The 21,522-nt window shown below is 49.8% G+C and overlaps 1 protein-coding gene across 1 annotated transcript in view; it reads right to left on the bottom strand.

Annotated features, from left to right (window-relative positions):
- Positions 1-2,886: 2,886 nt before the first annotated feature.
- The window catches only part of ADAP1 (ArfGAP with dual PH domains 1), a 91,703-nt gene continuing 73,067 nt past the window's right edge, over positions 2,887-21,522 (bottom strand). The window contains exons 7-11 of the mRNA XM_019542156.1: positions 17,452-17,535; positions 14,078-14,140; positions 10,642-10,713; positions 8,948-9,176; positions 2,887-8,086 (exon numbers count right to left, since the gene is read on the bottom strand). Coding sequence (XP_019397701.1) covers positions 8,058-8,086; positions 8,948-9,176; positions 10,642-10,713; positions 14,078-14,140; positions 17,452-17,535 — 477 coding nt within the window. The 3' untranslated portion in view covers positions 2,887-8,057. The remainder of the gene's footprint in view (positions 8,087-8,947; positions 9,177-10,641; positions 10,714-14,077; positions 14,141-17,451; positions 17,536-21,522) is intronic.

Genomic DNA, 21,522 nt, shown 5'->3' with positions numbered 1-21,522 from the left:
GGGGGGATCCAAGAGTTGACCGCCTGCAAGTGCAAGGCTGTTTGAGCGTGGCCGAATGGCATCAGTGCCAAGCAACTAACTTGCGTAAACAACAAGCCAAGGCAGCGGTCCAAAGGAGGACCTGTGATATGCAACCCAGATGGTGGGAAGACAAGGCAGAGGAGATGTTTAAACCCTCCCCTGGTGCCTTCTGCTCATTGTGCGACTGCGCTGTACAAAAAAAAAAAGCGGGCATTACAGGGCGGCGATGGCTGAATGGTGCATCCACCGGGGCAGTGCACTGGGGCAGGTGGCAGGCTCGCTGCCTTGGGCTGTGCCTTCAAGCAACCTGCTGCTGTGGTGCTCACTATGCCCCAGAGGTGCAGGTCCTGCCGGGGGCAGCACCAGCTCCTGCCAGGCTGGCTGCAGCATCCGCCACTTCTCCCCTGCCCAGGCAAGGTGGCACCGGGGGTTGCTGCCCTGGTCACCTCCAACCCCAGGTATGCTACTGTTGCAGCCTCTTCAGAGCAAGGCACGTGGCTCTTTCTCTCACGCTGTCTGCCCCGCTCCTCCCCACGCAGCATCTAGCACAGGAGCCTCCGGCCTGAGCTGGGGACCTTAGGCAGTGCTTTGCACCCTCACGTGGAGCAGCCACCTCACACCCAGAGGTTGCAGCTTGGTGCTGGTGATGCGGCCGCGGCCAAGCCCTTCAAGTGCTGCGCCTGGACCCTGCCGAGCACTTGTGTCCCAGGCAGCCTTGGGCTGTAGCAGGAGAAATGAGGCCTCCTGGCTACAGGCAGTAGTGAGGCTCCAGCTCCGTGATGCCAGGTCACCAGACCTCAGCCTTGGCCCCTTTCCTCACCAACACGATCGCTCATGTTAATAGTGGTGTGCACAGAGGTGACCCCTCGTTGGCCCATAGCTCCTCTCAGCAGATACCACTGGCTTATTTTGTAAAGTGAAAGCAAAATGCCAGCTGGCTAGTGCCAGCGCCTCGGTGTTCAGGCACGGCGGTGCGTGCCTCTCACCCCCTCATCGGGAAGCGCTGTAGTGTCACTTGAGTGAATGGGAGGTGTGCATTAGCCACAGGTGCATCAGATGCCAGCCGGCGCCAGCGCTTTGCTACACGCATGTGCCGGAAAGCCTATACGTGCTACGTATCAGAAGTGAGAGGCAGTTCTTAGGGACAAGCAGAGAAGTGGCATGATGAGACACAATGCACAGCTAATACAAATAAACAGCAACTCTCTATTGTGGTATGATACGTAAGCAAGCTGCCGTCGTGGAGAAGAGACCACACCGAGCCAGGGAGTGAGCTGGGGGTGAGCAAGGCAGGACTACCCTGAGCGCTGCTGGACTTGGAGTCACCCCTTCCCCAGCGAAAGCACTGGCCTTCCCAACTGTGGGGGTGACCCGCAGCATCTCCTGATTGCTTGCATTTTGGAGTAGGAACTTATTAGTCTTTTTGAGATCCGAGCACAGGGTCATCGTTTGTACAGCAAAAGGGCGCAGAGGAGCTCAGTGCATTCTGGGACGCGGGCTCTTGAGGGCTCGATTAGCATAGCGCCTTCATCATCATCACTTGCTTGATTAAGGGTCTATGCTAATAAACACTGCCGGCAATCCCAGAGCTGCCTGAGACCCAGAAATAACAGTGGGGCTGACACTCCTCCCCACCTGAGCCCACAGCAAGTGGGCTCATCTTCATGCCCAGGAAGTCATGCGACACTTTGCAGCCACCACGCACCCAGTGGGCAACGAGCCTGCAGAAGGCATAGTGCTTGCTCCACTCTTTCACTGACGCACGTGACCCATCTTGGCTTTTGAGTAGTGAACAGAAGGGAGGAAAACTTTGTATTGGACAGCAAGTCACAGAAGGGGAGTAATCATCACACCCCGTCTCACCTGCCACCTAGATCCACCCAGGCATCAAGCAGCTTGGTTATGCGGGCTCTTTGGCCTTGCACTGTTGAGCAGGCAAGATGCCACAGAGAACAGCTCTTGGAGTAAGGTTGGGAAGGTCAGCTTGGCCCAACACAGTTTTCCTTGGGAGAAATCAGGATCTTCTAACTTAGAGCTAGATTTTGCTATTTGAATGTGAAGCTGATTGACTGCAGAATAGCCTGACACCCCCAGGGGCTCATTCATTAGCGCTCCACTGGTTGATGACAGCGCTTCGGCCAGGCTCGACAGCTAGCAAGCCAGCATGCAGCAGGGACCACGTGTTGCACGTTCAAGCGCATCCTGGTACCCGGGATGCTCTGTTAGAGAGCTCGGTACGTTCTCAGCCTCGGGGGTTTTTAATTTAAAAAAAAATCTTACGTTCATATTGCGCCTTTTATCCCAAGGCCTCTTCAAGCTGCTTCACCCCCCAGTGCCAACTCTGGGCAATGGGAAGCGAAGGGCACTGCCATGTCTACCTAGCTAGAAGGCAGGCAATTAACTACCCACACTGCATCTGGCCAGCTTAGCACCTTGGCTCCTATTGGCATAGCCGTGTGGGGAACAGGTGCCAACACGATGCGCAGCGCCAGCTGGAAACAGTGCTCACAGCGGAAGAAAAACTGACTCATGGCCTGAGATGGTGGGGATGCGTCTCCCCACGTACTTGTTATCTAAAAGCCCGGGTTTTCAGCCTCGCATTGCTGTCTAGCTAGCAAATTTAGCAGCTCGTCCTGCTTTGAGACTGGGTCGAGGAGTGGGGGCAGGCTTCGTAAGCAAACACTAGTTTTGCCCAAGTGAAGTCAGTTATGAACGCTGTACGAGGCAGCGGAGAAATAGCCTCCTTTAATTCTGCAAACGTTGGGTGTGTTAGCAACGCTAGGCGGGCAGTGGACAGGTCGCACTTGAACTGCATCCTTCATGCCACGTGATTTGTGCCGCAGACTTACCAGCACACTTGTTCCGTTGATTTGACATAATAATTTATTGGTTTGAATGACATTTAGTACCATCATTTTCTTACCAGTGACATAACAAATGTATACAGCTGACAAGATGGATTTCATTTTACAAACACTAACTTAAGAAATGCATTGGACACGTCACCGTATTGTCCCATTATTTACGTGGGCACCTTGAATTACTTCAGGTTACGTACAGCACTACTACCCATCTGGCCATTTCGATTTTCCTCACCCACCGTTTTCTTTCGTGGCGTGAATCGCACCATGTTGAAATGTCACTTTAAGCAGCTTTGGCAAAATCAAAAAAAAAGGAGGATTCTAGGGGGGAAAAGTGCAACAACCAGTTTGCGGAGGCAAGCTCATATAACATTGGCCCAGGGGCTGTGGAAGCATGAGTGGGTATAATATCTGGAGGTGCTAACAGATGGGTATCAATGAACAGGAAAGCTCAAATCTCCCGACCCCCTAATACTAAACCAAATCACCTCTTGGCGTAATATGAAGTAAACCTCCCAGGGTTCCTGCCCTGAAACGAATGGGGCAACCACTAGCAAACACTTACTGCCAGCAAATCTGTCGCAACAAACTGCTGTGGCACACGACACGTGTCCTCGGATCCTCTAAGTCTTCACAGGAGTCATTCTCGTGGGGCCATTGGCCCGGGCTCGGTCGGGCATTAACCCTGCCTCCAGATCTGCGAGGAAAGCGTGATCCGGGCCAACGACAGCCACTCCTTCCAGCCAAATTGTCACTGATGTCCTTGCACTCTCGCCGCAGCCTGAAGAGGAAGTTGGGCCAGGGGTGAGAGTGTTTTCCTGGGCTTAATCTTCAGCTGTGTGGTTTGTGGGGTGGGGGTGGGCACGGGCAGGGAGAGACCGTTTCAAGCTTTGTGTTTCGGGGCCAGCCCCCTGTATAACTGCCTGCACCAGCTCACTCCAGCAGACGAGGCCCCAAGAGGCACTAAAAGCAGAGGACAGCTGGAGTGCACATGTCGTGCCCCACTTTCTCCCCGGGGGCCAGGCTGGCATGGAGCTCGTGTTCCTCGGGAAGGATGCCGTGCCTGGCATGCCCATGACATAGCTCTGCCCTAAAGAGATTATGCACCAAGAGCCTGTTCCTGCAGGACTGGCCTGTGCCAGTATAACAAACAGGACCGTATCTTTTAACGGGAGTTTTAGGGTGGAGTGACAGAGCGGGTGAGCTGATGAGCTGCTCAGTCAAACGTTTCAGGATCCACTTCTGTTCCAGCTACAGCACTCCCAGCTTCGGCTTGTGCCTTGGTAGCCCGGACGTCCTGTCCTGGCATCCTCCCTCTCATGGTCTTTTAGGGCCACGATCTGCAGTCATTTATCAGCACATACAGTATTCTGATTCAGAAAAACACTGAACCCTATATATGTTAAAGTGTATGAACCCCTGGGGCGTGTTTCAATGACAAAGAGAAGCTCTGCTAGCACAGGTGTGGCTTTGGTGCAGCTACAATCTGCAGCTCAACCAATAAGGAGCCCTTGCCCCTGGTTTTTCACTGTGTGCGGCTACAACTGGGGGCCGGGGTGACGCAGGTCCGAAGGCGGCGCGTGGATGGGAGGGAAAGTGCCTGGATTTGATGGTCTAGTCCGAGCCAGGGAGAAGGGAGAGACAAAGGGGGCAGTTTGGCAGGTTGAAGGGGACTGAAGAGAGCTGGGGTACGAGCCAAGAGCAGAGCACACATCACCCTCGCCCTCCGCTCTTCCTTGGCTTCGCCCCCACCGCCGGCCCAGCTTCCTCTGCAGGCTGCGGCGAGAGTGCAACCACTTCGGTGACAATCTGGCTGGAACGAGTGACTGTCCTCGGCCTGGATCACACCTTCAATTCAGATCTGGAGGCAGGGTTAATGCCCGACTGAGCCCGTGTCAATGGCCCCACAGGCACTCCCTACTTCTCCTTCCCTTCCCGTCATCCATCTTCTGTGAAACCCGGACATGGCAACCCAGCCTTTCCATTGACGCTAAGTGGCTTGCGTTAGTCCAACAGCTGGATCTCCCAGGCTGGGACCCCCTCTCCTCCCCTCACACCCCGGGTCAACGGCCTGTTTCTGGACTGGGTGCTGTGAAAAGCAGAGCGCGTGCCAAAATCCCTGCCTCTGGAGCTGAACCAAGTGCCGGGCAGGCAGGACACTGATTTACCTGCAGCACATTAAAGGGCATTTCTTACGTGCAGGGCATTGTGCCCAGCAGTTGTGGCTGACGATTTCCCTGGTGTTTGTAAGAACAGGGCAGTTTGGATTGGGACGATCCTCCCTTGAGCAGGCGGTTAGACTAGGTGATCTCCCGAAGACCCTTCCAGCCCTGTTTTTCTAGGAGTCTAAGCAGTGGCAACAGAAGAGCATCTCCGCACACCCGACCTGCGCCACGGGGGAGCCCCTCCGGATCCATTTTGCAATGCTGTCCTTCCCTCCCCTGCACGCTCCACGGTCCCTTCCTCTACCATGTAATAAGGCTGAGTACACTTGCATTGTGCAACCCCGAAGGCCTGTGCATCAGTGACAGTGTACTGAAGCCCTCTGCAGAGGACGTAAGTGGTCCCAAAACCCTCATGCTGGGCCTCTGGACTGGCAGTGAGGAGCAAATAAAGAAAGGGGACCTGCACAAGGCTGAGCGGAGAGGGTAAAAAAAGCCCCGAGCCTGGAATATGGTCACTGGGAGACTCGTAGGCTTGGTAGGGGTGGGGGATACGTGTCACTAATATGCTGCTGCCCCTCGCCCTGCTGTGGACATGACAATGCTGGGAGAAGACCGCCCGACCTCCCTGTTTCCATGCCGCGGTCTCTCCGTGACCAAACTGAAAGGCTGCTATAATTAGGAGTGGTCTCAGAGCAGCAATGTTTGTGCATGCGGGGCTTTGATTTTTGTGTCCGGTTAGTGTCTGAGTCAGGGCCGGATTCTCCCTGTCCACTGCATAAAGCTAAAACGCCAGCCTGCTGCCACTGTCATTCCTGATGGGCCTGTCTCCCCTGGCCCCAGCTGGACGTGGTGCGTGGGGAAAGGCCGGGCTTTCCCCGCATCGACATTCCTCTGTCAGTAATGGGCACTTCTTGGGTGTGCACTTTGGCGAGCAATTAATGAGGCCAACAACTCTGATTGCTGGAACCGCTCCCACTTCCGCACACTCCCCTGCGGTATAAGTTATCATCGCTTACAAGGCGTGGCGTTCGCCTACGTTAAATTATTTGGACCTCACCTGTATGACATGTTGAGAATCAGTCATTAGCAACATCTACACATCACAAGACCACGTAAGCTGGAGCCGTTTCAAATTCCACTTTGTGCGAGCTCCCTACAAAGTGCACATGCAGTTTTCTTCAAGTCATGGCAGTCGCGTGCTTTTACTGTACATTGTAAAGACATCTGGCACTGCAACGGGTACAGCCCTTTGCTTCTAGCTAGCATCTCTTTCAGCTCAGCCCTTCCATCTCGAAAGAAACACTGAGAGACCGTTAGCAGGTTATGACACTAGCAACACGGAAGGAATTGCGTGAAGGAGTGAACTGGCTTCAGGGACGTTGGTCCCTGCACAGATTCACGCTGTATGTCCTAAATGCCCTCCTAGTCCTGCATCCCTTGCCCACCCAGTAGAGTCAAAAGGGATGCAAATCAAGTTAGTCATGGGTCATGGCCGAGGTCTGGCACAGATCTTCCCTCCGAAGTGCACTGCAGGGGTCTGGGGCAAATGTTCCTGGCGTCGGTGAGGGGTCCTGGTACAGAACGACACTCTACACAGTGCCTACCCTATGCTTTGGCATCGAGAGGGTTTCTTGGCAAACTGTTTCCTTACCATCAACCTTAAGCATGAAACAGAATTAAAAAGGTTGCATTTGGGAGACTGTCTAGAATATACTGCCCATGTGCCATAATACCGAGGAAATTTATGACTGGGAGCCTTATGTTAAACACCTTAAGAGTCATATTCAGGTTCCTTATTTTTAGGGCATTAGTACCAGCCAAAACCAGCAGAACGTGTAATACTGCTTTCTGATGCATCACATTGACCCCTACTCTTTATAATTCATGCTTCCCTGCACTAAAAGGTAATGTCTTTTTCCGCTGTGTTTTAAGCTTCAGCTCTGTAGTCTCTTAGGACTTCACAGTTTCTGAAAATCCCCCGTCTTTTGCGACATGAGAAAATGTGTTGTTGAGGACACTCAGGACAGCGAGAGCTTCAAGAAAAGCCTGCTGGATTCAAATCCACTAGCCCATAGGGAGCAGAAATGCCAAAAACTACGTGTGCTGAGACGAAAGATGCAGAGCAAAGCACCTGATGTGAATTCGAAGGGAATTTGTTTTTTGGATCAGGACTTTACCAGTTTGCCCTCGGGACAGTAACTGGTCCAGACGGCCCCAAATTCTGGGAAAGTTCAGATCCAAAACTAGGATCAAATCATGTATCCATCTCACGTCTGAACTACTGGAACTTCGCAGGAGGTGAAAGTCAAGCAAACAAAACCCAGCCACCATTAGTCTAACTGGTTGTTGAAATGGTAGCTTAAGAAGGTTTCTACAGAGGATATATAAAGAACTTTCTTTCCTTGCATCACAAGCTGAGTTTCATTTTTTCACAGAAAACCTTTTAGGTTTTACCATTTTCTAGCCATTGACCACGTTTCCAGGTGGACAAACATCACACCTCTAGGGTATATTGTGAATGGTAAGTCATCTGTTGCCACCCTGTGAAAATACTACTTACGGAGTCCATCCAAACTCATTGAACACGGCCTTCCCAGACCAGAGAGGACAGGTTGTGTTATTACAGGTTAGCACAGGCCAAGGGGCATCCTGCTGCACATTGTTCAGAGTCTACTATATTGACAACTTGCTCAGTCTTTGTGGTAATTCCTTACCTAATGTAGTGAGATACACAAAATGGTTGCACACGGAGATGTCGTCTACGGAGGTGCACCGGGGAGGCCGAAAACAAGCCCGGCTGTGCCTACCTAGACAAGTGTCCAACTTGCTTTCCTATGGCTCAGCAGCTTCTCCATTGCTTCTGCCGTGAAGTGCTCCCTTCTTGCCTTCCAACATGATTAGGTGAATGACGGCTTGTAATTATTATTATTATTAATTTTTACATTTCAAATAAAACCACGTTGTGTTGTAAACAGAATCTCGTTCCTTAGGTCCGCCCAGACAGTCCTGTCTAAGGTTTATGCTTGAAATGGGCTTCCACTGAAATAAAAAGCCGACAACAGAGCTCGTGTTAGAACAAGCGACAATGCTGTCCTTTGCGATCCATTCCCCAACCTGGTCCAGCCTGGAGTGAGTGTTACCCATGGCTGGGCCAGTACCGGGCAGTTAGAAACACAACCAGAAAGGACCGCGTTCATGATGTGACGCTCAGACAAGAACAAGTCACACTTCCCATGGTGTCAGCAGGTTGTGGCAAAACTTCGGCACCAGCTGACACAATGCTGAACGTGAGTTGTGTTTGTCGGCACGAACCTGCCGGGATCCCGTCGGTCGGCTCTACTGCTCAGCACTGACTGCAAGCATGATTATATTTCCCAGGGCAGACAAGACCCCATGACAGGCCGTAAGCACCATCGTAAAGCGGGGCTCCCATGGACAGTCATTTATAAGCTCCGTCTCCAATGTGCACGAGAGGTGCCAGAGCCAGACATGAAGAGCAGGAAAAGCACGACAGAGCTCCCCGCTCGTGGGTCTCCGCTCTGGCCTGGTAGGTGCCCCAGGAGAGCCACAGACATGTTCTCTCCCACGTCCCATCAATCAGATGCCAACACTGCTGTACCAATTCAGGTGAGAGTGGCTGTTATTATCAGAGATCACTCGGTGGGGGTCACTGAACACTCACAGGGCAAGAGACAACCTGGTCTAAAGAGTTTGCAGTCCACTTACCTAGGGAGACAGAGGGATGGGGTACGGGCACAGAAGTGACAGCCCCTGAGGAAGCCGCCTTATGCAGACCAGGTTTGAGGATGAGGTGCGAGGCTCCCCATCTCTGCTGTCTCCCTCGTCTCTCATGTGAAGGACTGTGTCTACCAAAGCCGTCAGCCCGGTGAGACGACTCACCTGCGTATTCCTGAGGCAGCATTGGCCTGCTGATAACTTTCTGGAAAGTTGTAATCCATTCTAGCTGATCGTTTTCCGTCTCGCAAGCAAAGAGAAATTTTCTGTCTGGGGTCACGATCGTTATTCCGTGCTGCCAGTGATTTCCCTGGGTGGACGGTGGGAGTCCTTCCAGGACCTTGTAGCTGTTTTCCTTGCTTCCAATAAAAACTTCCCCTCTAGCAAAGGCATCCTGCAAGATGACAAATAAATGACTTCAGAGCGCTTGCAAAACGTAGCTCCTTTTCAAGGTGAGCTGGGGAATGTGGGTCATTCAGTGCGTGGTAATGGCTGTTCTGCCTGCCACATCAAAGGAGAGAAGTGTGTGTGAAATCAACTTCTGAGGTTAGACCTTCCCCCCCCAAAAAATATTATGAATCTGCTATGGCGATTTTTGTTAAATCACTTGTAACTTAATGCGCCAAACCAAACCCCTGGGCTGCAACCTGCGGGTGTTTAAAATCCAGACGCGTTGTGCGTCTCCGCCTCCTTCTAAGGAGCCCTGCTGCAGAAGCTTACATCTCCCACTTCCAACCTCTTCCCCACAAACTCCTGGTTAATAAGTAGCAGACCTGAGACTGTGAAGCAGATCTTCGGCGAATGCAAAACAGCACCGCTCCACGGGCTCTGGCGTTCGCTGCCTCCTTGTGTTCAGTGCAGTTATCCTAGTCACATCATTTAGGGACTGCGCCCAGTGGCACAGTGACTTCCCAACGGCACGCTACACAAATTCTTCCGGTATTTTTGACATATTCCTAACTTGACATTTTCCCTGCTACGTTTCCAGTGTCTTGAGCCTGCTATTTTTTCAGGCAGGAAGACTAACAAGTCGCCCTGCGTGTCCGACTAAGTGCGTATGCCTGCATGTATGTAATCTTTGCACCATGAAATGGAAACACAGCACTGTTCGGTTGCCTGGTTGAAGGACAATGAACCTCTCACAGAACACGTCAGTCGAGACAAAGAGAAAACGGTACGTGGGCTGGTATGTAGAGGGTGAAACTGGCAGCAGCTCAGTGATACAAGGCACAGAGCTCGATCCTTGCATCTTTTCAAGGCTGCTTCTCAACCCCGGGAATGAACAAGGAGTAACTGCACTGGAACGAGGTCAAGCTCAGCCCTTTGCGGGGATCACATCTTCACAGGTGCTCCCTAGGCATGTAGCAAGGATTGATGCCTTTACAGTGCTTTTTTGATGGTTTGTGGGCACCACTGAGCCTTTTGTAGCTTTGCCCCTCTACTTGCTCCAGAAACTACTAGCGGTGTCATGTGGATATACTGACTGACCTTGTGAGGATGACAGCAATGCTCATCAGGTTTTGGGCTGGGCTTTTAAAAAGTGAAACACCGAGGCCCTTCTGAACTGAGCAACTGACTCCCCGGGATGCTTTGTGCAACCCACCATTGAGGTGACTGCACAGAGAAGGGGACAAAAGGCAAAGTCTGATGTAACAAAGACTGAAAAGCGCCTGACTTGGGTAAATCCCAATGGGGGCTCGTAGACATGCCAGGGAAGAATGGGGAAACAGGCTGTTGTGTGCCAGACATGGCTGACTGGGGTTGTGCTCCCTGGGAGGAACTACGTATCCTCTCTTTCCCTGCAATGAAACTGAACTCTGCCCATGGCTATTCTTTGTGGGAGCAGTCGGACACCTTACCAGAGGATCTTTGAAATACATCAGCCGCCGGTCATCCATAGTGAACCATCGCTTCTTGAAGCCTTCTGTTTGCTAAAGGGTCAAGAAGTAATTGTTAAACAGAGAGGAAAGTAAATACGGCTCATCTCTAAGGAGAGATGTCATGGGAGTTTACAGGGCATCAGTGTGGGCTTCCCCATGAGACGTTAACTGTGCAGTAGCCTAATAACACTGCGCAATACGGTGCCGGGCAAAACCCATGCTACTGTGCAGTAGTATTAGGCTGCCTGAAAAAACCCACGCACCGGTGCAGCTGCGCAGCAGCATAAGTTACTCAGCATTGGTTATCCAAGTCCTAAACCTAGTGCACAGTAACTATGGTGCATTAATGAATATGTACATGCACTCATTGTCATTCAACGTAGCACTGTGCTGAGTTAGGGTAGAAAGCTCAGTACCGGCAGAGAGGGTATTGCTGCCAGGGGGTGGGTAACTTGCAAAACTTGCCAGTACAAGGAACAGGACTGTGTCTTTTAATGGGAATCTTAGCCTGGAGCGAAAGAGAGCTGAACTGATGAGCTGCTCAGTCAAATGTTTCAGGATCCACTTCTGTTCCAGCTACAGCATTCCCAGCTTCGGCTTGTGGCTTGGTAGCCTGGACGTCCTGTCCTGGCATCCTCCCTCTCATGGTCTTTTAGGGCCACAATTTGCAGTCATTTATCAGCACATACAGTATTTTGATTCAGAAAAAAATTGAACCCTATATATGTTAAAGCGTATGAACCCCTGGGGTGTGTTTCAATGACAAAGAGAAGCTCTGCTAGCACAGGTGTGTTTTTGGTATAGCTACAATCTGCAGTTCAACCAATAAGGAGCCCTTGCCCTTGGTTTTTCACTGTGTGCGGCTACAACCTGGGCCTGGGGTGGCACAGGTCCTAAGGCAGTGCATGGTTGGGAAGGAACGTGGTCTGGATTTGATGGTCTAGTCCGAGCCAGGGAGGTAGGAAAAGCTACAACCTGGGGGTTGGGTGGCCTAGGAGCATGGTTGACAACCCAGAGGTTTAAGTTCAAGGCCAAAACAGAAGGACTCGTGGCACGGCCTCTCACATTCTAACAAATCTGTGAATTCTGCTAAATACTTGTCACAAGGATGTGAAAAAGGAAGAGACAGGCTGCTTCAGCCCAGACTGCAACAGATGCAGGAAAAATCCACATTTTCACTTGTGATCCAATAAGTGGAATTCCCCACAACCCTGTTTTGGACATTGGGAGGATAGGGGAAATACAATCCCTTTTCAGGCCATCTTCTGCACCTCTGAAAGATGCACTAGACTCATTTTCCCCCCATTTACAGGTCACCTTTACACTTCTACTTCCTTCCATCCAACATGCTCAACTGTCAGCCGTTCTCCCCCTGCTCTGCCAATCTAGTCTTACTAATCTGTCCTCTAACAGCCAAAAGGACTCCTGGAGAACGACACAAATACCTTCCTGCCTTCTAAGAGGAGAGTGCTGTCCCTGTGGCGCCGACAGCACCTTGCTGGCCCAGAATAGGAGCCTCAAGTTCAGGCCCTGCAACGAGCCTGGCAGCTGGTCATATTCACTTTCACGGATCTGTTAACTCAGCAGCCGATTCCCACTGTTTTGACTTCTAGGAGTCTCATAATCGGTGGGTGCTCAAATCTAACTGGTCCAGGTACTTCATTACCACCCCAGGTCTAAGTGTCTACAACGACTGGTTTGCTCTGGAAAGCACTGTGAGGTTTCCCAGTTCTCTCCTAGAAATTAAGAAAAAGGCGTTTCTACACTAAATACCGTTGGCAAAGCCTCGCTGCTCAGCCACTTGCAGAGCACTTTGATGCCTGGTGCTGATGCTGAAGACAGCTGGCCAGTGCTCACGTTTCCAGCACCTGCTGCCATAACAGGGCTGCCCAGTGCATGCTCACGCTGGCCAGCCTGGTCTTTAACACAGAGCTGAGCCCTGCAGGTCTCAGCACGGCACACTGGGATCTGGAGTCTTGGCATATCTCTGATCTGCATTAACTAATCGGGGTGGGGGCTGTGATCTACTCCATTTTACAAACGGTGCATCTGACAAAGCTCTCTGGCCCTGCTCCACTGTCAAGGAAATGATGGGCATGCAATTCCTGAAAGGACTGTTAGCAAAAATCACTATCAGAATGAAGCAAAATGACCCTGGCAATTTATCTGGCCTGGGTTTCCAAAATGCTTTTGTTCCATCAGCTACGATCTCTCATCGCTCTCTCCCTTGGAACATGAATTTAAAAGACAATAAGAAACTGAATTCTACCCTCTTAAAGACAAGCTCCTGAGTCTGAAAAGATGAACCTCGTTCCGTGTGTGTGTGTGTGTGTGTGTGTGTGTGTGTGTGTGTGTGTGTGTGTGTGTGTGTGTGTGTAAAAAGAGGAAGGAAGGTGGGAAGTTCCCAAGATCTGTCAGGCTATATAAGGAGATGCTCTGCAGCTCTGAAGTCAGGCAGGCACAAGAGCACAGAGCAGCTGCTATTATTTTAATGAATACCACATTATACTATGCACATGTGGCTGATTTACACTGCTGCTGCCCAGGCCCAAGCACAACACACAGCGACCTTCTAGTAGGACCCCATCTACCCACAAATGTTGTACCCATCTAACAAAACTGTTAGAGCACAGGTTCCCAAACTTTTTCTTATTGCGTACCCCCTTCCAGGCTTATGAGCTGCCTGCACAACCCCACCAGCATACGTTTTAAAATTTTAACCCCTTCAGTGCCAATTATTATTACAATGAAAATTAAATCTGCCACTACAGAATTTCTCCCGTGTACTCCCCCAGAGATGTCTTGCATAGCCCCAGGGGTCTGCAGACCACAGCTTGGGAACCGCTGTGTTACAGCGATACAACCCTCACCTGCCCCTCTATGGCATCTGCAGCTATCTTGATATAAAAATCTATACATCAAGATACCTTATTTCTGTACAGGTACAAGGAACGTGTATATTGATGCAACTCCATCCACGCTAGGGCCCACACCCATATACCAACAGCGATAAATAAATGCCACCTCTCATCAGCATAGCTACACTGGTGCTGATGCTGCGTGTAGAGATCTAGGATGTTTCTTCATGCATGGGTGAAATATGCCACTGTGACTTCTATATTCAATAGACTTAAGTGGTGCCTGTGCTGGTTCTCTACACACAGATGAATTTCGGCATATAAAGAGGTGATTTTACTGTTTAACAGACTCCTTTCTTCTTGTGACTGTCCTCACTGCCACAGCTCCCCACCCCAAGGAGAGGGGGTTACAAAGCCCTGAACAGTGAGGTTCAGTGCACCAGGCTGTAGGAAATAAGCAGTGACTGGGGAACCATTATGTCGTTCCCCGCACAACACAAAACATACTTGCATTTGGCATAAATGAAAAAAAAAAGAGAAGATACATGACACCCCACCTTTGGCCCAGTCTTCTCCATGTAGCCTTCCTTCAGGTAGTTCCTGGAGAGCTTTGGCACCAACTAGAAAAGTCAGAATAAGAAAGGGAAAAGTACAACATTAGTGCATATTCAACAGCTGGAGGCACGTGCCACACACGCAGGCTTCTGCCCAGTCATGTCACCGCCCCCAGTTATTACTTCAGTGGGGGCTTATCAGGTAAAACCGCAAGAGAGCGTGCTGCCGCCAGACCCACAGGAAGGCTGCTTTAGTCACGGCAGTGGCTGCATTCGTTCCTATTCCTCCCTCACCTTTACCTGAAGAGCAAGGGGCAAGATTTTCCATACGGGGTCTCAGGATAGACTCTTAAGGCCATAGTGGGGTGCCTAATTTCCAGATGTGCTGGGAACACATAGCCCTTGAAGAGTTTAATGAGACTACTGGGTTCTCAAGTGCCTAAATGTGGACTTCACAGATTAACCCATGACCCCTAGCTTTGAACTTTTAGACAAGAGCCCTCCAAGAGCCTACGCCTGCACCCACGAAAGGCAGTGCCCAGACTCCTTCAGACCTCACACACAGCAGACTCAGACTGGAAGCCAGGGATTGCCATCCAGGAGCCCATCTGGGGTCCCTGAGACCCACAGGGAGTGGACAAGCCCCATCTACATCCCATCACACCTTGTTAGCTCTTCCCTCCCCTTCTTCTTTACCCTTCTGGAGTGACCCCTGTGTATTTCAGGTGGGACGCAGCTCTGCATAAGCCCAGACAGCAGGTCTCGCAGTCACGGCCAGCCCTTGGATCAGGCCATGACAACATGCCCCAAGGAAGCCACAAAGCCTCCACAATATTTTTAATGGCAGTAAAGGTGCATCCATTAGGACGGCCCGGATATGGTCCCTCCTGCTGGGTACCCTGCATGTCCTGCTTCTTCTTGCACATATATTAAGGCTGCACCCACAGTTTACCAGGGAGCTCTTGAATACCTAACCTGTGCAGTTCTTCTTTCAAAGCCTTCAGCTTGGCTAGAAAAGGAACAAAGCGCTCCAGTCAGCCCAGCTTGCTGATTAAGTGTGCCAGAGATATTGCTGACAGGCCCAAATCATGAAATCCTTAGGCCAAATGCTTCTTCCATTGTGCTAGGTGGAAAAACCCTCCCGATTTTTGCTCCCTGCAGGAGATTATGACCTTTCATCTGAACAGGAGTTTGGGCTGAGTAAACCTGAGGCCATAAGGCTTACAAACCCTTACATCAAAAGGGAGCCCCACAAACATCAGCAGACTTACTAAAGTGAATAAGGACTGGTCTGCCCAGGGGTACGGTGTGCAGGGGTGGGGTCCTGATTGCTCACTCGAGGAACTGGACTCAGATTCATACTTGAACCCCTACTACATGAGGTATTAGCCAGCAATGTCAGTAATCTTCTCCAGGGCTTGAACCAGCCACGTACAGAAGGACAGCCCCTATCCTCCCACCTGCCTTGAGAGCACTGCTGCTACTCTGGAGATCTGCAGACTCGCCCCTCACACAGACAGGCCTGATAATAATTGCTTGGGCCTGTAATATTTTTAACGGTGCTCGGTGCAGACGAGTTGTGAGCTGTGAGATGGTTCCAGGTGCCTTTGCAAGGCTCGTTAAAAAGCAAAGTGAGACTTGCCAGCACACGGAGCTGACGGGTCTCATGAAACACTTCTCTTCCCCACCCCCTGCTGCTTTTTTTTTTTTAAAAACACATTATTAATGGCAAAGCTTTCAGAGTGATCTTCCTGCACCGTGTGACACGCCTTAGATCCAACATATAAAAAGCAACCAGCGCACATACAGCCAGCTGGCTGCCATCTAGACTATCCCCATCTTAGCCTGGCAGCCGGCTGCTTCGAGTGAGCCTGCATCTGGAGCAGAACGACCCTGCAGCACCTTGGGCTTCGTCTGGCTCATGATGAGTCGCAGCGGGCTTTAGCGGGCAGCAAAGCACATTATGTTATCACCTTCCTGGTGGGGCACAGCCTTTCCCCCAACCCACCAGGGCTCAGAACCGCTTAAGGCATTTTAAAGGGCTTGAAAGGCATGGCGGTGATCCTTACACACATATATCTGAATATCTGTTGCACCTTTTCCTGAGGGTCTTAGTCCTGTTCTCATTTTGCTTTAGGCCTCTTTTGTGCCTCTCTGGCAGGACAAAGGAGTCTTGGAGTGAGTAACACCCGCTGTTCAAGCCATTAGTATAAATAAGAAGACCGTCCACAGAGATTTCCACAGGCTTGAAAATATGAGGCCGGGTTTGGCACTCCGAGGTCATAAATCCAGTATTGCAAAATCCTGTGCAGCATCATCAAGTAATATTTTCTTTTAATAGGCAGGGACAATGCTGTTAGTTTATCTGCTCATGCATCACCAGTGATGGTAGGAAACAGATTTCTACTATCAATCATAATGCTAAGAGCTGGGCAAATATATTTTGTTTAGGCTTGTGAATTTTCCTAAGCATTTTGTATAGGTGTATAGTAAGCCAGTATTCAAAGAATCACAGTGTTTTGAGATGGGAAAGAAGTGTCAGACAAGGGTTTCACTGTACTGCAATTACAGCGTAATTTTGCTCTGATTATGCTTTTAGTGCCTATAATTACCACCAATTAATATAACTGTTAGTTATTACAATGTGAATAATGTAACTGCATTTTAATATACATTCTGATACACCCTGTATGGGCATGAAACCAAGGAGATAAGAGCGATTAATTAACTTGTCAATTAAATAAATTGGTAGTAATTACAGCTATCAACACCCCCCCCCAAACACACACTAACCAGTATAATGACACAGTAATAGAAGTGTAACCATAATATAATCCACTTGCAATAGAAAGTTAACTCATTTTAATATAGTCTATACTATAGTGTGGCTCTACCTGCACAGCATAACTAGACTATCTCTTCCAGCTCCCAGACAAAGCAGATATAGGCTTGCAATATGGGCTGTATCAAACTGGAACCTGATACTTGATCTAAGCCAACAAGAGGCAGAGATCAAAAGATCAGGCTTTCTCTTCCAAACTCTGGTTCTCTTATGTAGTACTGTAGCAGCCACATTTTACAAAGAGGCTCTGGCTCACACAGATAATTGTGTAGGGATTAAGATGTGCGTGCATGCATGTACATTCATTTGAACACCCATGCCTACGCACACACATACACAGACACACGTACACCAGTTTCTGTGGGTAGATGTAGTTAGCACCTGGTGCACCTGGGCTCCAAATCCCAGTGCAATAATTTAACACGGTAATTGTAAGGCAGACTCCGAAGGGCCGCGTATTCTCCAGACTTTCCAGCTTGTTAACGAGATGCTAAAAATGAAAAGGAAAAAAAAAAAAGACAACAGGAAAACTCACATCAACATCGCTAGCTCCAGGGAACGCCACTTGTAAGTAATGAAACCGTGCTGCACGAATGGCATTGAACCAATCCACTATTTCCTAACAACGGAAAAGAGAAGCTGGAGTCAGTAAATATGCAGTCAACTGGCAGTGATGCTACGATTTGGCCCTTCCACCATTTTGTTGCAAGCAACACAGCCCCGCTGAGCTCTGGCTCTGAAAGGGGGGATCCAGAGAAGAGCAGAGATTAGACCTGAAGAGTACACTTGACCCAATTGAACACTGGGTCATGATGAGTCGCAGCGGGTGTCTACCGGCCTTGCTGAACTGGGGTGGGCAGACATACACACCCAAAGTCAAGGACATGCTCAAGCGTTCAGCTGAACTGGAACCTAGAGGTAAAAAACTCATTAGCTCAACATGTAGCAAGTCATTCAGAGCCACGGCTGGCATTTGGTCCCCAATATTACATTCACTTCCAAGTTCTTTTTCCAGTACTCCAAAAGAAGCTGCTTTCACCTCCTTCCTTTGCTCACCCGCAGCAATCAGTGCGAGAGACCAGGTCTGTCATAAATGCCATTACAGCCGCAGGGCAGGTTGGTGGCACTGGCCCAGGCCATGCCTCATGTCGCACAACGTCGGCAGGAGTCACTGTGCAGCAGTGACGAAGAGCACATGCTCTCCTAATGAGAATACCTAATGCTTAACTAGTCCTTCTCACTGGCAGATGGCAGAGCACCTTAAGGTGGAGATTGGTAGCCCTCTCCCTACCTTACACACAGTCAAATGGAGGCACAGAGTGGCAGAGGCCCAACGGCACACCACTGACAGACCCAGGAACAGAACCCAAACCTCTCAAGTCACAGTCTGCCACTCCTCGCTTTCTTCCCAGCTAGTCCAGCAGCCAGAGAGAATTAACAGGCATGTCCCTGTTCAGGATCCTTAATATAAAACCTCCTTTTTATGCAGTGCAACAAAGCCCTGTCTCTTCTCCACCCTCTGCAATACCACCCTAGTGATGAGCGCTGGACAACACAAGCAGCATTGCACGGTACTGGACCGTATGGGCTAACAGGTGCCCCTTTGCTATAGACATGTTTGAGGCCAATCCGTCCAAAAGTCATCATAAAAGAAGCTTATGCAACATTCAGGTTGAGGAAGAGTATTTCATTAGCTCTGCAGTGACATGCAACTGCTTTCACGCAGCATAACTGAGAGGAGTCCCTGCCACACAAGGAAGTCTCATTTCTCCGTATAAGATTTCTACTGGGTTTACATAATCTTGTACGGTATCAATCATAACGTCCCAGTTCCTGGCCAGCAGCGTGATCCCTCAGGGTCTGACCTTCTCTACCGCTGTCAGATGAGCTGAAGGAAAGATGGGGAACGATGTGGAAAGATGATTTGTTTCGGGTGCAATCTATATTCCTGGTGCTGCCACCAGTCATTTTAAGTTTCATTCAGAAATGTTACATTAATTTAGAGCAAATTACCTGCATCAGTGCACTTTCAAATACTGGATTACAGTTCAAAGGTACAGACAAATTGAAAGCCTTCTGGAAGGGATATGTAACAGCTGTCTGCAGCTCCACGAGTCTCCACGAGGTTTTGAAATATCTGCATGTCATTAAGATGTGAAGACTTCATTACTGCAACATCTGGGACACTTTAAATAAGCCAGACTTCAGCCTAAAATAAATGCCTTGAATTCTTTCGGGTGGAGGTCACTTTAGCATAAAAAAAGAACCCAGTCAAACCTATCCAACAAGAAGTCAGCATCTAGGGATGATGCACTTCTCTGTGCTTTAGGACTAAGTTGTAGAGGCTGCTGGAGGTGCTTTAATTAGCACATGCCAGCAGACTCAATTAATCGAGTCTGCTCCCATGTGCTGTAATTACAGCGCAATGGCGCAGCCTCCCCACATGTCTACAGGCACCCGTGGTCTTCTATTTGGAATAACTAAACAGGGCTAGCCTCCCAAGGTGTGGGGAGTACTATCAGGAAGAGGAAAAGGCAGCGAGGCCTGAGCTAGTGATGAACAAAATGTGTTGGAAGTTATGAGGAACAAGGATCATCATTCAGATCCAGATTAAGTAACTAAAATTAATGCGACCTAATGGCTCATCATTTTGTTTGTATGCAAGTTCAAGGTTGAAGGCTGCCTCCCTAGTCCCCCTACGTCATGGTGTTTCCTCCCGATAAAGAAAGGAATCAACAGGAAAGTCCACTTGAGCCTACTGGCTCCAGATACCGTGTAGTGCTGCGCTCCTGCCTTTAACCATACATTACGATTTCAGCCCCACATTCATGCCCTTCCAATGTGCCTTCCTACCCCACAGCAACTTTGAAGCTATTAGACCATGAGCTTCCAGGCAGTGCTTCTTACACTAGCCAAGGCAGGAGCAACTCCATGGATGTTCGTGGAATTGGACCAGTGTCAGACGAGACGCCCGCGGGTCCTCCGAAGAACCACAGAAACCAGCCTCCTGCAGGGAGCTTATCCTTTACAAAATCGATTAATAAAACACCAAATCCTTTCCTCATCTGAGTTGCCCTACACGTTTCTTCTGTCTGCATGCATGCATCTTTCAGCTCCTTGAGGCAGGATCACCCCCGTTTTGCATGCTCCACAAGCCCAAGTGGGTTGTCAGCAAACAAATCATAAACAGTCATGATAGCAATTACATCTCTCCTGAGAAAGCTTCTGGAATAAAATCGTTGCCAGGGACCTGGTTGACAAGGCCTCGAGTGACGCCTTGCCAAGTTGAACCAACATCTAACTCCATCGCACGGGACTCAATGCGTCTTGTCACTGCAATCACAAGTGGAAGGGGCAAGAGGGGGGACTTTTAGGAGTGACTCTGCTGGAGCAGCTCATCATGATTCAGAAACACTGTGCACCATTCACTGTGATTGAGCCCCTTGCTGTGATGAGCAGTGACCTGCAAGGTGCTAGAATAGGGAGGCCACAGAGGGTTGAGTCAGAGCACTAGGCTAAAGAAATACAGCTCTACAAATAAATCACTGTATTTGAAGCAATCAGGAGGTACACAGATACCATCAAGGAACACTTCCTGCCTGGAGCAAGACCTGCCCCTTTTCAGTGGGGAACAGCAGTTGCTTTCTTGTATTTATTTTCTTAGATCAGAAGAGGAAAAAAAAAAAAGAATTAGAAGAACAGAAACTCATCATTCTACTGATTAACCTGACCTGACATGCTAATTAGTGCCTACAAGGAGGGTTACAGCTAAATGGAAACCCTGTTCAGACTCACTGCTGCACAGGATGAAGGCAAATGTGTTCTTCAGCATTGCCTCTCCCTGAATCTGCACAGCTCAGGAGAGCTCATTTTTTCTCCAGTTCAATCAGTGGGATGTTGTTTTCTAGCAGTGTTACCGGCCTGTTTTGTCTGAGGATGAGTCAAGGAATAAATCTACCTTGAGGCCTTTCAGCAGAGGAAGAGAGAGAGAGAGCACAAAAAGGGTTTAAGTGATGAGCTGATCCTCCTCCAGCAGGTGTGGCTGGTGCTAGGAAGCCCTGCTGGGCCTGCCCAGCTGCGACTGCTCCCAGCACGCTATCCTGACAGGCAGTCACTGCTTAATGTAATGCACTGCCAAAGGAGGAAGGCAGCTTGACACTAAGGGAATGTAAATCCGGAAACATGACAGCTTCGATTCAATGGCCACTTCTAGGCTGGCCTTACGATCCAGTGGGAAGCTGCATCGTGAAAATAAGGCTGCGATATGGCTCCTTGGTATAGTTCCTGCTCTCTGGATCCAACTGCTGTGGTGGAAGTCCTGCTCTTTGGCTCCTGTGGTGGGATCCAAGTGCTGGATCCCACGTACTGCTGAGCCCGCTGGGTCTGGAAACGGACCGGTTGCTGTTCCCAGGTCTCTCGAGCACGCTCCCTGTGCCTGCCACCCTTCTCAAGCATGGGGGGGTCCTGCTGTCTAACTCTGGAAATAGTGCCATAGCCCTCTGCACTGCCTTAGATATTCCCTGCAAGAACTACATGGCTGTCACAGCTCTGGGCTCTACATATGGAGCAGTAAAGAAAGGACATGCGGACTTAAAGGAATTTCTAA

This window comes from Crocodylus porosus, unplaced genomic scaffold (assembly GCF_001723895.1).
Source record: "Crocodylus porosus isolate Cpor-Errol unplaced genomic scaffold, CroPor_comp1, whole genome shotgun sequence".
In the NCBI taxonomy this organism is placed as follows: domain Eukaryota; kingdom Metazoa; phylum Chordata; order Crocodylia; family Crocodylidae; genus Crocodylus; species Crocodylus porosus.
This window is presented reverse-complemented; position numbering and strand designations above follow the sequence as displayed.